The 13,283-nt window shown below is 38.0% G+C and overlaps 1 protein-coding gene across 10 annotated transcripts in view; it reads left to right on the forward strand.

Moving 5' to 3' along the window:
• Window positions 1–13,283, forward strand: part of OXR1 (oxidation resistance 1) — a 257,574-nt gene that overhangs the window by 233,448 nt on the left and 10,843 nt on the right. For 6 of the 10 annotated variants that reach the window (XM_041470770.1, XM_041470775.1, XM_041470768.1 and 3 more), the window contains one exon: window positions 10,701–10,781. The exons of 2 other annotated variants lie outside the window; for them this stretch is intronic. In XM_041470770.1, coding sequence (XP_041326704.1) covers window positions 10,701–10,781 — 81 coding nt within the window. Of the gene's footprint in view, window positions 1–1,266; window positions 1,442–10,700; window positions 10,782–13,283 lie in introns of those variants that run through there. 2 more of the 10 variants (XM_041470776.1, XM_041470777.1) reach the window with 2 other exon arrangements.

A 13,283-nucleotide genomic window follows, 5' to 3' on the forward strand; every position in this document is an offset into this window, starting at 1 on the left:
ACTTACTATTTGAAAAGAAAACTCATCAAAAAACTCAAGCACATAAATAGGCATATGGCTTATTATTTGAATAGTACAATTGACTATATATTTAGTCAAATCATTGTTACATATTTGAATTTCCTAAATCCCAGCTTCAATGTTCCAATGATAAAAATGTTTTTACTTGCCTCCTTAATACTTTCGATAAGTTAGAACAAATTTACTTTTAGACATGCCAGCTCCCATAAAAGGTTTTACTGAAAAGAAAAAACATTTTATCCATCTGAAGGTTACACATTAGTGCGAGGTGAGGTGTTCCAATACATAATTTGCAGTAAAATGCAAGTTTTGGTTCTGGTTTTCTCTGCTTGGATGTCTTGGCTTTTAGATCACAGCACAACAGCCTAAGCGAGCAATGATTTAATGTTGTTCTGTTGCTGCCCTGGCCTATTTAATAGTTTCCCACAGAACTTGGAGCATGTGTGATGTGGAGATTATTTTTGTAGTTGTTGTTTGTTTTGGGGGATGTTGCTTGGGGTGGTGGGGGGGGAGGGAGGTGTTTCATTTTGAGTGTGGGGTAGAAAGAGGCTGCAAGTGCAGTGCTACTGCAAGGAGATTCTTACAGCGTTGTTACACTTTTCAGTATTGCACGTTCCTGTTTAAATAAACATCCTTCCCTAAGGGAAAAAATAATCATGATTCCAAAAATGCTTTCTTGCTGGGACTAGCATTTAACTCATACAGCAAATTTAGCTTATAGACAAAAGGATTAATTTTCTTCTTGTAGCTTATAAACTGAAAAGGCTGCAAGGCTAGCAGTTTCCAAATGCTCTAAAACCCTCTTTTTTAAATAACGTTTTAAATTTTCATTGACCACTCTTCTAACTGATTCTGAACTCTCAGAAATTACTTACAGGGTTTATTTAAGGTTGTCAGCATAAGGAAGACAAACTATTAGTTTAATATTGAATGCAAACACTTTACCATTAGAAATTGTTTATGAGCCAATTACCTTATAACCAAATATTGCAAGCAGTTCTTGGGGATTATTTTTGTGTTCTTCAGTATTGTGTCTGAATAATTCAGCTCTGTATCTTTAAATACTTTGGCCTTTTTAACAAACTAGTGCTCTGCAACCGCACTCGAGCACAGGAAGCCTTCCTCCTCGTGTATCGTCATCATTTGCGATACATCCCCCTGCTGCACACTCGCTCATTTGCTCCCTGCCTTGTCAGTCAAATGTGAGCGTCCAGCAAACTATCCTGTCACGGCGTCGTGGGGCTCTGCCTGTGCCTGGAGCTGACAGCAGGTACAGAGAATGCTTTCAAACAGCCTTGAACCGTGGTTTTTGTTGCATTTCTTTTTTTAGTCTCGTTTTATTTTTAGAAGGGAAATGTCTCGTCTCTGGTATGGGAAGAAGGGAAGAAAGCACCAGCCAGTTAATCGTAAACACACTCTGGTAATTTTCAGTGTAGTATGTTCATGTCTGTTATTGCGATCTTTTAAGTGTTGTGGCGCAGAGACAGTTTCTGGAAGTTTAAATTTTGAATGTGTAAACAGGATGCCAAGTCACAAATTTTCATTATTTTTGGAATATAATCTAATTCCTGGTATTCCATTTGCATTAGATAATAGAAACTACTTTGAGCATTAAGGAGTTCAGCAGTTTTAAGGTGGTTTTTTTCCCCCTTTCTTTTCCCGTGGAGTAATGCATTTTTTCCAGGAAAAATGTGCTTTTTGCCTAAGTACCAAGAACAAGAGTTTGCGTGGGCATACAATTAGAGAAGTATAAATTTCTTGACTTACCAATACATTCTCAGAAGTCAGTCAACCATATAAAGGTCTGATAATAGTTCTAAATTCATGGACATGAGTCCGCTGTTGTCCTATTCTCATGTTTGTAGTGAAGGAGAGGAAGCAAAAACACTGGCTTTGCAGTTTGTTAGATATATGAAAGGAACTGGGATTTTTCAGTGTTGCTTTCCCCAAACAGAATTTTTGTAGTACTGTTTAATATGTAATAGAATCTAAAGGAAAAGTTTTTTAGTCAGACCTGCAAAACAACATCTTGAGGATAGGGAAGTAGTGATCTTGACAATATACTGTGCTTTCACCCACTGGTAAATTTGGAATATAGTTTTCATTTAGACTCTGCTTGTGACATGGGAGTCTAATTCTTAGGAATTATATCTTACTGGGTTTTGAAGCATACTTCTTTCAGGATGCTGTTGATTTTGGGGCGGGGGGTGTTTATTTATTAACAGGTTTTTATTCTTTATCTTTTATGTATCATTTTCATATTTATTTTTAGCCAGGATACTTTCAAAATATGAAATTGACTTGTTGCAACAAATGGTTCTATCGAATGTGTGTTCCTAAATAACAAGACATTTTTGAACTAAGTCTCTGAACTTTCCTCTGTGGTAGTGGGGTAGAATGGAGATACAATACCTAAATGAATTGAAATGTTATTCTAGCATACCCTGTAGCAGTGTAAAAACTATCTGAAGTTCAGTTTACAAAGAATGTGGTTTTTAACATGTATCTAGACACATAGATATATAGATATAACTTGTACAGATATTATAAAAGGTAATAGTATCCCTTGTTATAATTGTTTCCCTTAGGACCAATACTGAACTTTAGCCAGTCTGTGTTATAAAAACAATACTTATCAGGTTTTAAGGACACTTTGAACTAAAGAAGGCTCTGTGAGAATAAGGATCAACTTTGCTGTGGGAGAGGTAGAGATGTGATTTTAACATGTAAAAAGTCAAATTGGAAAAAGAGTTACAGATGTACCTAAGATGGGGATATTTTTAAAATGTTGCTATGTTGATAAGAAAGTTCTATTCTTGAAGTTGGGTATTTTCTTCACTGAATGTTCATAAACCTAATGTGCAATTGGTATAATTATTTCTGTTATGCAAGACCTGTGGAAAGAATATTAAGGAGACTGGCAGTATATAAAGTGTACAGGTTTCTGACTGAATCTCTCATTAGTGGTTGTTCTGAATTTGGATGAAGTCTCATCTGACATGAAGCAACAGTTGCTGGGCTAAATGAAGTGATACAATAAAACAGAAATGCTAGCTTGAAGCAACTAAGTTACCCTAGATGATTTACGGAAAGTCCTTTGTTACTTTCCTGATGATGCTATTAATTTTAGCTTAGCATTGAAAGGGTTTGGTACTTTCCCGTGGTAAGAAATCAAAATTTTGGTCACTTTCTGGTGTAATTGTGCTTCCCCTTAAAAAAAAAAAAAACTAGTAATGTCAGCCTCCCACATTTTAGTAAATGTTCGGTATTTACTGTGTCTCTATTTTATGGCAATACAAGAGATGCCAGTAAGTTTCTAGAATGTCAAAAATGCAGGCAATGGTTCTTCCTATTAAAGCATTTCAGACAAAAGACATCAGACAATGCAAGGGAACAAAAGGTGGATTGCCATCTTTGGGAATGCTTGTCTGTGCTTTGCGCAGCTTGGATAAGCAGTATAGCCAAAGGGGACAAAACCAATGAAAACTGATCTTTGCTTTTATATTCTCAAGTTATTATCGTGCAAAGAGAGTTAAAATGTTGGTTTTAATAGCTTGAATTGTTTGGCGCTTGCACAACTTCTGACATTTTGAGTTATTGAATAACTTTATTTGTGAGCTAACGCCTGTATTTCTTTGGCAGTTACGAAGGTATGATAACAGGGCTTACATGAAAGATGAGAATTTAGTACTTCTCTGTAGGTGTCAGAATTGCACGATTGCAGAAATTCAGTAATACTACGGAAATATTTTTAGAATCAGTTTTCCATATTAAATTTTTAGAGTAATTGAGTGAACTAATTATGTATTTTTAGTAATAAAAAAGCAGAGTGAAATCCACTACTTTCTTATACAGATCACTGGCCTAGAACCTTTTCTAGACAGATATTTGGCATACTTGTTGTCTTACATAATTTGGGGGTTTATGCATCGTGTTTGTGCTTTTGCCATGACTGCATGGTCTCATGCAGGCCTCTTGGAGCAAGTCCAGAGGAAGGCCACTGGGTTGATCCATGGGCTTTGTTTTGGTATCAGCTGGATACCTCTGCTGTGGAGACAGGCTGAGAGAGTTGGGACTGTTCAGCCTGAAGGAGAGAAGGCTCTGGAGAGACCTTATTATGGCACCTTGCAAAGCCTACAGGGGCTCTCTTGCAAGCAGGCTGGAGAGGGACTTTTCAAAATGGCATGTTGTGATAGGACAAAGGGGAATGGCCTTAATCTGAAGGAGGAAAAGGTCTAGATTAGATACTGTGAAGAAATTCTTTGCTGTGAGGGTTGTGGGGCACTGGAATAGATTTCTCAAGAGTATTTGTGCAATTCCCATCCATGGAAGTGTTCAATGCCAGACTGGATGGGGCTTTGAGTAACCTGGTATAGTGGAAGGTTCCCTGCCCGTGACTCGGGGTGAGGAGAGGGGGTTGGAGCTGTATGATTTGTGAGGTCTGTTCCAACCTGAACGATTCAATTATTATAGTTCTTCCATTGAATTGTTGGGTGTTATATTGTTTGCATTTTTAATAATTATGAAATATTATTCTGCCTTGACAAAGTTGAGGTAGAGTAGCAAAGTAGCAATCTTTTCTTTTTGAAAAGATTGTTTATAAGTTAAAAGAAAGCAAATGAGTAGTAAAGACTTATATTTTTCCTGTATGTCTTTAATGATCTGTGGAATCTGAAGTTGATCTTTAATTGACTTTTTTCTGCTTAAAGCAGGAGACAAACATTTTCGTGCTGGGCTGTGATTCAGTTACTTCTGAGCCTGTGTAATGCTTTCTTGTCAGTTTGAACTCAGTCACCAGGTGCTGTGGTTTCAGCAGCTGAACTTCTGGTTTCTCTGCTTGCAAGTGCTGAAACTTTCCTAAATAGTTCTGCAAGGGAGCTGGGTTTTATTGGTTGTGTTGCTACAGATCTTTTTTGATCAGGACAAAATTAGTAAATTTTTCTGGCCTGCTGCTTTAAGAAAGGAATTTTCTTAAATCTAATTCTTAGCTGTCTGCACAAACCTCTAAACTGTTTAATGTTTTGCATACTAAATTTAGTTATCTTGCTGGCATTATCATATCTCTTGTATGAGTGTTTTCTCCTGTCTTGAAAAAAATAGCTTGTTATTAAGGTGTGCAGACTTGATGTAACACTTTGTGTGCTTCAGGCTTTGATTGCGTTCTTTTCTAGTTCATTTATTCTGGTTATTGCAGATACTTCCGTATATATTAATTACAGCTTGGTAGAGTTGTTGTGGGCTTAGAGCACTTTGAGGCAGATTTTTTAACAGCTCATTGTGCGAAGCTGTGGGGACAATACTGGTCACAGGGAGAATGCTGCTGTCATGTGACCTACTCAGCATTTCTCTCCCTGCTCTGGAAAACACCCCAGTGTGCACGACCGTTTGAAGAGAGACAGCTTTAAAAATACTGAGAGAGGGAACCATAGTGACAGCCAAACCAGGGGACTGCTGTCATTCTATGGTCCTTCTCTGCATAAAATGGCCAGCTGTCATCCCTTCCCTTCCTTGTCACCAGGAGAGTGACAGGGAGTTGAATTGACTGAACACCACACAAAACAGAAAATTAATAGCTTTGCAGCCACATGCTTTAAAAATTAATCAAATTAAATTAGTCGTAAGGTTAAGGCTTTTTTCAAATGATACCTTTGAACATGGTGCAGTACGACCCATGAATTAATGCATTTTTTGTGATGAAATCAAAATGTCCCAAATAATGATATTTGATATGATGGAGCAGAGTGCTTCTTCAATATTGTCTTCTCTCCAGCAGTCTAATATTTTTGGGAGGAAACTAAATTTGTCTGAAAAATAAAGTTAGTGTTTTCTCTTAAAATATTCATTGCAGCATTCAGTTCGCATAGGCACCTTTTTATTGGAAGGTATTCTAAAGTAACTTTGTAAGTGGCCTAATAAAACTACATTGGGATTTTTTTTCTTCAGTTAAATCTCCTGAAATTTTTCAGTCTCAGGAATTAATGTTCATGAAGTTTACAGTTCAGCCAAGTTTATACCTATGTATTAAGATTCAGTATTATGTATTAAGATTCAAAGTAAAATTGTTCAGCTTGTGTTCTTTCTTAATACTTGTTTTTTTAATTTCATATTCTGAGTTGATAACAAAGTTATAGATATAGGTAACTTATATTTCAGAGCTGTTTATGCCGTTAAGCTTTATCTCTTCTTACTTCCAGAAGCACTGTTCAGCTCTGATAAGACCCTCCCATTCTCTATGGAGACAGTTTCAGCTACTTGTTAGCTCTGGACATTTAGCTGTTTGTTTTGAGGGCAGCAATGAAAGCTGCTCCCTGTTAGCAAACAGGCATGGCAGGGGAGAGGGTGGGGGTTGTCACTTGTGGCTTTGTTAAACTGGGGAATCCCTCACTGGTGTAAAAAGCTTTTTATACATCTGCCTGTAGCAGGATGATACGGCCAGTGGCTGAAGGAGCTGATCAAACATTAAAAAAATTTAACTGCATTTTCATGTGTGTTGTTGAAGGACAAGAAATGTTCCTTATTTGGAATTTTGTCTTCAGTTTCATTCACTGCAAGTGGCCAGCATAGCTTGTAAAGTTAGATACTGTTGAGATATTTTCAGAAAAACAAAGTTTAGAAACATGAATTTCTCCAGAAGGAAAATCCTTGGCTTCCTGAATGTTTGAATCATTAGTATGCAAACCCTCGACTTACTGCATTAAATATTAAAACTGCTAGGTGTTTTGCTAAGTGGTTAACATAGTGTGGAGAGGTTAAAAAATTTAAAGAGTCATGCCACGAGTCATACAATTCATCCTGTGTTTTTTCACCAATGCTGCCAATATGAATACAGCAGGTAGTATTACATCTGTAAGGATATTTTCCACGTCTTTTCAAACTTGGAATCACAGAATAAGCTGGGTTGGAAAGGACCCACAAGGATCATCCACTCCAACTCCTGGCCCTGCACAGCACCATCCCCAAATTCACATCATCTGCCTGAGAGTGTTGTCCAAACACTTCTTGATACTCCATCAGTTGTGCTGTGACCACTTACCTTGGGAGTCTGTTCCAGTGCACAACCACCCTCTGATATCCACCTTTTTCTGATATCCAAAGTAAACTTCTCTTGACACTGCTTCAGGCCATTCCCTTTGGTTTCTGTCACTGCTCACCACACAGCAGGGATCAGTGCCTGCCTCTCCTCTTCCCCTCGTGAGGAAGTTGTAACTGCAGTGTGGTCTCCTGGTTGAACAGACCAAGTGACCTCATCCTCCCCTCATAGAGTTTCCCCTCTTGGCCTTTCACCGTCTTTGTTGCCCTCCTTTGGGCACTCTCTGATAGTTTTCTATCTGTCTTTTCTTGTGGCACCCAAACTGCTGCCAGCACTCAAGGTGAGGCCGCCCAGCGCAGAGCAGAGCAGGACAATCCCCTCCCTTGCCCAACTGGTGATGCTGTGCCTGATGCCCCCAGGACTCTCTTGGCCCTCCTGGCTGCCAGGGCTCATGTTCAACTTGCCATTGACCAGGACTCCGAGGTCCCTTTCCATGGCACTGCTTACAGCATTTCATTCTCCAGTCTGTTCATACATCCAGGGTTGCTGCATCCCAGGGGGAGAATTCAGCACTGTCCCTTGTTGAGCTGCATTTGGTTGGTGATTGCCCAGTCCTTTGATTTGCTGAGGTCTCTCTGTAGGGCCTCCATCTCTTTGAGGGAGTCAGCAGCTCTTCCCAGTGCTGTAACATCTGCAATAGACAGTTTCAGAGCCCTTTTTGCCCTGAAGTACACTAACAATCCAGGCTATACCCGTTACTTGTTTTGCTCTATTCCAGCCAGTGCCCAGTTCAACCATAAGAGGTTTAGCTGGTTTTCTCTTCTCCTACATTCTTTTTAAAGCAGAAAAAACTAGAGAGAGAACAAAGCGTCCTTCAGGAACATTTCCTGATCCTCAAATATCAGCTTTGGTTATCCAGGAAACTGGATTCTGGCATAGTAAAGAGAGCATAATAAGTAAAGCACATAGCAAAGCCATATAGGTAGACCTTAAACTAATTATTTTAATGGAATAATTTTATCACAACAGAGTATTTTATACTGAAAACTACAGTCCATTATGATGAATATGAATCTGCATCTACCTTCTATTAATGAAATGTCTTGCTTTCTAGGTATTTCTCATACGGTATGAAAGACTACGTTCTGTGTTAGAGAATCAAAGTTCAAAGTAGAATGAGGTAGAAGTAGGCCCTGGAATGATAGGAAAACAGGCAGTTGATGAGGGGCTGGGAGTGGGGCAGGAGACATAAGAAAACACTGGTTTATTTAGCTTGATGAAATAGACTAGAAGATTAATAGGACTGCAAGGAAGGAACATGAGGAAATCTTGATGGAACAGGAAATAGCATAAGCAGTCTATGAATTAAACCAGGTTATAAGGAAGAATAAACTTCTGATGTTACTACTAACATTTCAAAGCAGTGCTCTCGAGCCTGGCAGGGACAAAATGCTGTCTGTTTGCAAGATATATCTCAATTCCTGAATGAACTTTAAGGTAGTTGCTAGTAAGCTTAGACGTGTGACTTTAGGATTCTGTAGCTCATTTAAGCAAGAAGTATTGTAGTCTTGTCCACTGCAGAGCAAGAGTAAAGCATGTTGACCTAAACCACAGGCATTATATAGAAGGCCAGGTGCTGCAGTCTGAAAGACTGAAGTATCTTAACATAATTGTTTGAAACCTAGTTCAGTGATGAGTGGATAAACTTGAGACAGTTTCTCATGGTTTACTCATGGAGCTTAGTATGAACTGTATGCTTAGTACAGACTCTATACTTAAAATAAACTCTGGGTTTGAGAGCGTGGGTTCTTTTCCTTTAATTTTCCTGTGGCTAGTTTGACATTCTATGACATGCTATTTATGATGTTTGTCATTGCATACTAATGGTCTGCCATTATGCAGGTTTTTGTTCTCGAAACAAATGGAATGTGGCAGTGTGCAACAGATTCAGCCTGCCAAGAAGCTATTATATTGTACACACATGAATAGGTATTCATGTTTCTCTCAAGCAAGAAAAATGAGGCATCTCCATGGCATTTGAAAAGGTCGATCTCTGAGTTAAAAAGCTAGTAAGCAATTCACAGATGCAAGATGATGACAAGTATGCGTTTGAGAGGTTGAAGGCAAGATGGCAGTGCCCATAAAACTGTCTACATTTCCACTATGCGAAACAACAACTATATAATGGTGTTGGAGATTTTGAGATTTTTTTTCTCAAGAATCTCCCTAAGTAACCACGCATTTACAGCCTATTGTAAGTTACCTACTGCCTCACGTGTGGTAGGGTGTAGCTTAAGAAGCAGTAAGGCTAAAGGGTCCTCACATTACTGCTTTCAGGGTTATGTTCATAAATTGCTGGTGTGAGCAGTGTAAATTTGCAATGAAGTGTCATAGCAAATAAAAGGATAAAACTACACTATCACATGTTTGAGTGGAATACTGCTAAAGCTTTACATATATCTGTCTGACTCTGAGAATACACAAGTCAATACAATTTACAACAATATTTGTTACCTGTTTTGAGAGTACAGTAGAAAAATAATGGAGATACAATGAGTGCTAGTAATGACAGATTATTCAGTAATGAAGCTGGATGACACAAGTATTCCTTTTTCCTTGCCTTGCAGTTGCATGGGGTAGAGTGAACCATCGCTGCTCAAGAGCCAGTCATGCATGACTGTGGGCTCTGTACTCAGGACAGTGGCGAGTATCTGGCCAAACTCCTTGTAGTAGGGACAGGTAGATGGGGAGCTGCTGGACTTGTGGTTGTCTTCCTTTGCACTGTGGTAGGCTCTAGAAGTTTTTAATATGCTCTTACTACATGGGACATCCATTTAATCTCTTCACCAGCTGTTTAAAGATGCTTTCATACCAATGATGATTTTGAGTTGTTCTCAAAATCACATTATTTGCTCTAGTTACATCAAAATGACTGTTGTAGTCCTTTAGCCAGCTTGTTGCACCAGAGCAGCATGTTCTAGAGCTTTCTGACTAAAGACTTTCTGGCTGTAGACCTCCTGCCAAAGTGGAGATGCCATTTGAAATGAATGTGTTGACAGATGAGCAACTCCAGAAGCTTTGGAGGGGAGTAGAAAGTCCAGGATAAAGAAATTGTCGGGTGGTATTGGGATGTTATTAAACTGTAGTCTTGCTACATTGTCTTTATCTTCACTCCCAGACACAAGAGTTAGAGCTTACTGAGAAGCCTGAGATTTGCTTCTAGTCTTCATCTAGGAAAGCAAACCAGGTTGACAAGGTTCATTAATCTGAGTGTAAAGAATGTTTGAGAGGACCTTGGGCTGAAGAGTTTGGGTTAAGGCATGTAACTCAGATTGACTTTTCATTTAGCATCCTGATACTGTAAACTTATGCACTCCTATATCAGTTCTTTATTCATCCTAGATCAGTGAGATGTCTGACTGCTAGTGCCCTTAGTGTTTATTTTGTAATCTTGCTGTGTTTACTCATATGTCTAAAATCACTTACATGTGCACTGTCCTTGCAGAAACAGTCATCTTTTGGCCCTTCTTGTTTGTTTGTTGTCATTGCACATTTTCCCTTCATTACTCTCTTCCAGTTTTTTCTTTCATACCTTTTTACTTTTCTTCAACTGTCAGTGGAATTATTGTCTTCCTGTCTCCATATTCAGGTAGTGTCAGTGGCTGAGTATCACCGCAGGATCGATGCTCTAAATAGCGAAGAACTGCGCACACTCTGCAGACGTCTCCAGGTGCCCTCTTCAGTAGTTTAAACCCCATCTCCAGATACTAAAACATCTTTCTTTGTAGTGTCTTGGATCAGGGCAATTCCTGCACTCAGTGGGTTTGTCTTGTCTACAGCACTACAAGGATCCAGCAGAAAATTCCTTTGCTTTGGATGTATTTAATTGTGCAATTCTATGAATGGAATCAGTAATTTTTTGATGGAATTACTACTTCCACCTTTTTCACACAGGAATTTTCTGTTAGAATTTGAAAATTTGTTTTCAGTGCTGCTTGACTTGCAGTGTTGTGTTTTAACTTCTACTTTAGACTGGTGTGTTGTGTTAGAAGCTTCCCTAAAAAGAATGCAAAACAGGTGAAGAATCAAAACTTTGTTGCATGGGTGTTTAATTTTATATATAGGAATCTTTCATCAAGAATCTCACAGTAAATGGCAAGTATGAAGCTTCATAACTTCTGTGAAATAGGTAAGTATTTTTCCCATTATAAAAGCAGGTAACTGAGGGAGTTGAACGTGGCAAAGGTCATATACATACACACAAAACACTACTTTGAAATCAGTGTGGATTTTTGAAGGTCTGTGGCTATGGATGGAAACTGATATTTGCATTCTCTTTAGGTGTTCCTTAGTTTTTTGAGAGCTATAAAATTGTTAGCTGCTGTGCACATTATACATGCCTTACTGATGGAAAGCATAGCTTAGATTTCCTTAGATTTCATTGAGTCTTTTGTTTTTTCTCTAGTACTTGGCTGCTGAAAATGTAAAATTTTTTTTCTGTGGTTTTTTATATCTTTGATCTTGGCTTTTTTTTACATATTAATAAGTAAACATTTTCTTAGCTTTGATATTTATTTGTTTAATAATCCAAAATTAATTACTTTAAAATGTTTTGTAAGTAGTTCAATTATGTATATCAATAATGAGCATGAACCTTGATCCCAAAAGCTGCACTGTTATAGGAAAGTCAAAAATCTTGAAAAAACAAAAAAACAAAACAAACAACAAAAAAAAAAAAGACAAAAACCAGTTGTTCCCACTTGAGAACAGAACTATTCTAGTTTTGGCAAGTGGTGGTGGAGAATCCCTGTATTAATGTTCTGGAAGTGTAGGAGCTCTTTCCAAATACCTTTCACCTGATATGCTCAAACTCAAGGTTTAGGCTGACCAGAAAAATCTGATGAGATGGACTGCAGCCTATAAACTCTGCTCTGAGGTCATCTGAGAGTTGTGCTCTCAAATGTGGTGTAAACTGTGTGACATTTACCAATCGTGGAAACGCCTGAAATCTGACCATAGCTCAGTCTGCTTTGTCCAACTTTGGTAGGAAATAAATCTGCAGATTTTGAAGTTAGAGTGCTTTCTCTCAGATTCTTTTGAACAGACACTCTTTGACTGCTTCTACAAAGCAGTGTTCTTCCTAGAAGAAAACTGCTTTACTTTAATAATAATAAAGAAGAAAAAAATCCATCAAAAAAAATAGACCAATCACCAAAAACTCTTAAGCAAAAAGCTCAGTTCGCCGCACCACTTGAATCCAAATTATTCATGTTTTGCATGGTGGTCTTTAATGAAAATTAAAGAATGACAAGGGGAAAAACTCTCTGCTCTACAGTTGGACAATGCTGAACTTCTCTGGAGCTGAAGCCCTAATATGATAGATGACAGGCATTTAAAGTGTAAAATACTTGGAATATGAAATAACATTTTAGAGATAGCACTCTCTAAAGCAGCATGCAGGTCATCTTTTTGTACATGAAACTACATGGATAATTGCATTTTTTCTTGTGATATGGAAATTAGTGCTTAGTCTACATTGCAAGTTCTTGTTACCTTCCACTGAAAAAAGGAAAACTTAAGCTTTTTTCTTGCTTGATATGTGGTTTAAGCACACCTTTTCTTGGGTTTGGAATTAATACTGTAATTGAGTTACTGTCTGAATATACTTTGAGATGTTGACTTTATAAGCCAATTTTTAAATAACACGAGTTTGTGATAAGAACTTTTTTTGTAGTTCTTGAGGGAGATAAAAGGGGTGTACTTTTCTTTTGGCTCAGGCGGCTGTATTTGTTTAAATATTCCTATCTGTATTTCAGAGTTTGATTTGATTTGCCTTTTTTTTTTTTTAATTAACTAAGGAAGTTCACAAAAGGTTGGCAAAGTTTACTGTGGTGAAACCTGAAATATTGCAGTTGTGTCCTGTGTGCTTAAAGTATGAGGGATGTGGCAAAGTGGATTTGGCAAGTATTTTCTTGAAATTTTCAGGATTCAGGATTTAATTTGGACAGTCTGGCTTTCAGTGAAACCTGGTTTAGGCCAATACATTTTTCAGATGCACTTAATATTGTTAAGATTTCTTTTTTCTCTCTACATTTTAGTAAGTCTTGCTGCAGTGGCTTATCTTACTAACTTCCTCACTTTGTCCTACTCCTTTGTTGGATTTCACTGTTCCTAGAAAGCTTTAAGTATCCCTGCAGCTGGATTTATAGATGGAAATCTGTTTGGATCACAG

The sequence above is a fragment of the Pyrgilauda ruficollis genome, unplaced genomic scaffold (assembly GCF_017590135.1).
Source record: "Pyrgilauda ruficollis isolate IOZ18807 unplaced genomic scaffold, ASM1759013v1 scaffold25, whole genome shotgun sequence".
NCBI lineage: Eukaryota > Metazoa > Chordata > Aves > Passeriformes > Passeridae > Pyrgilauda > Pyrgilauda ruficollis.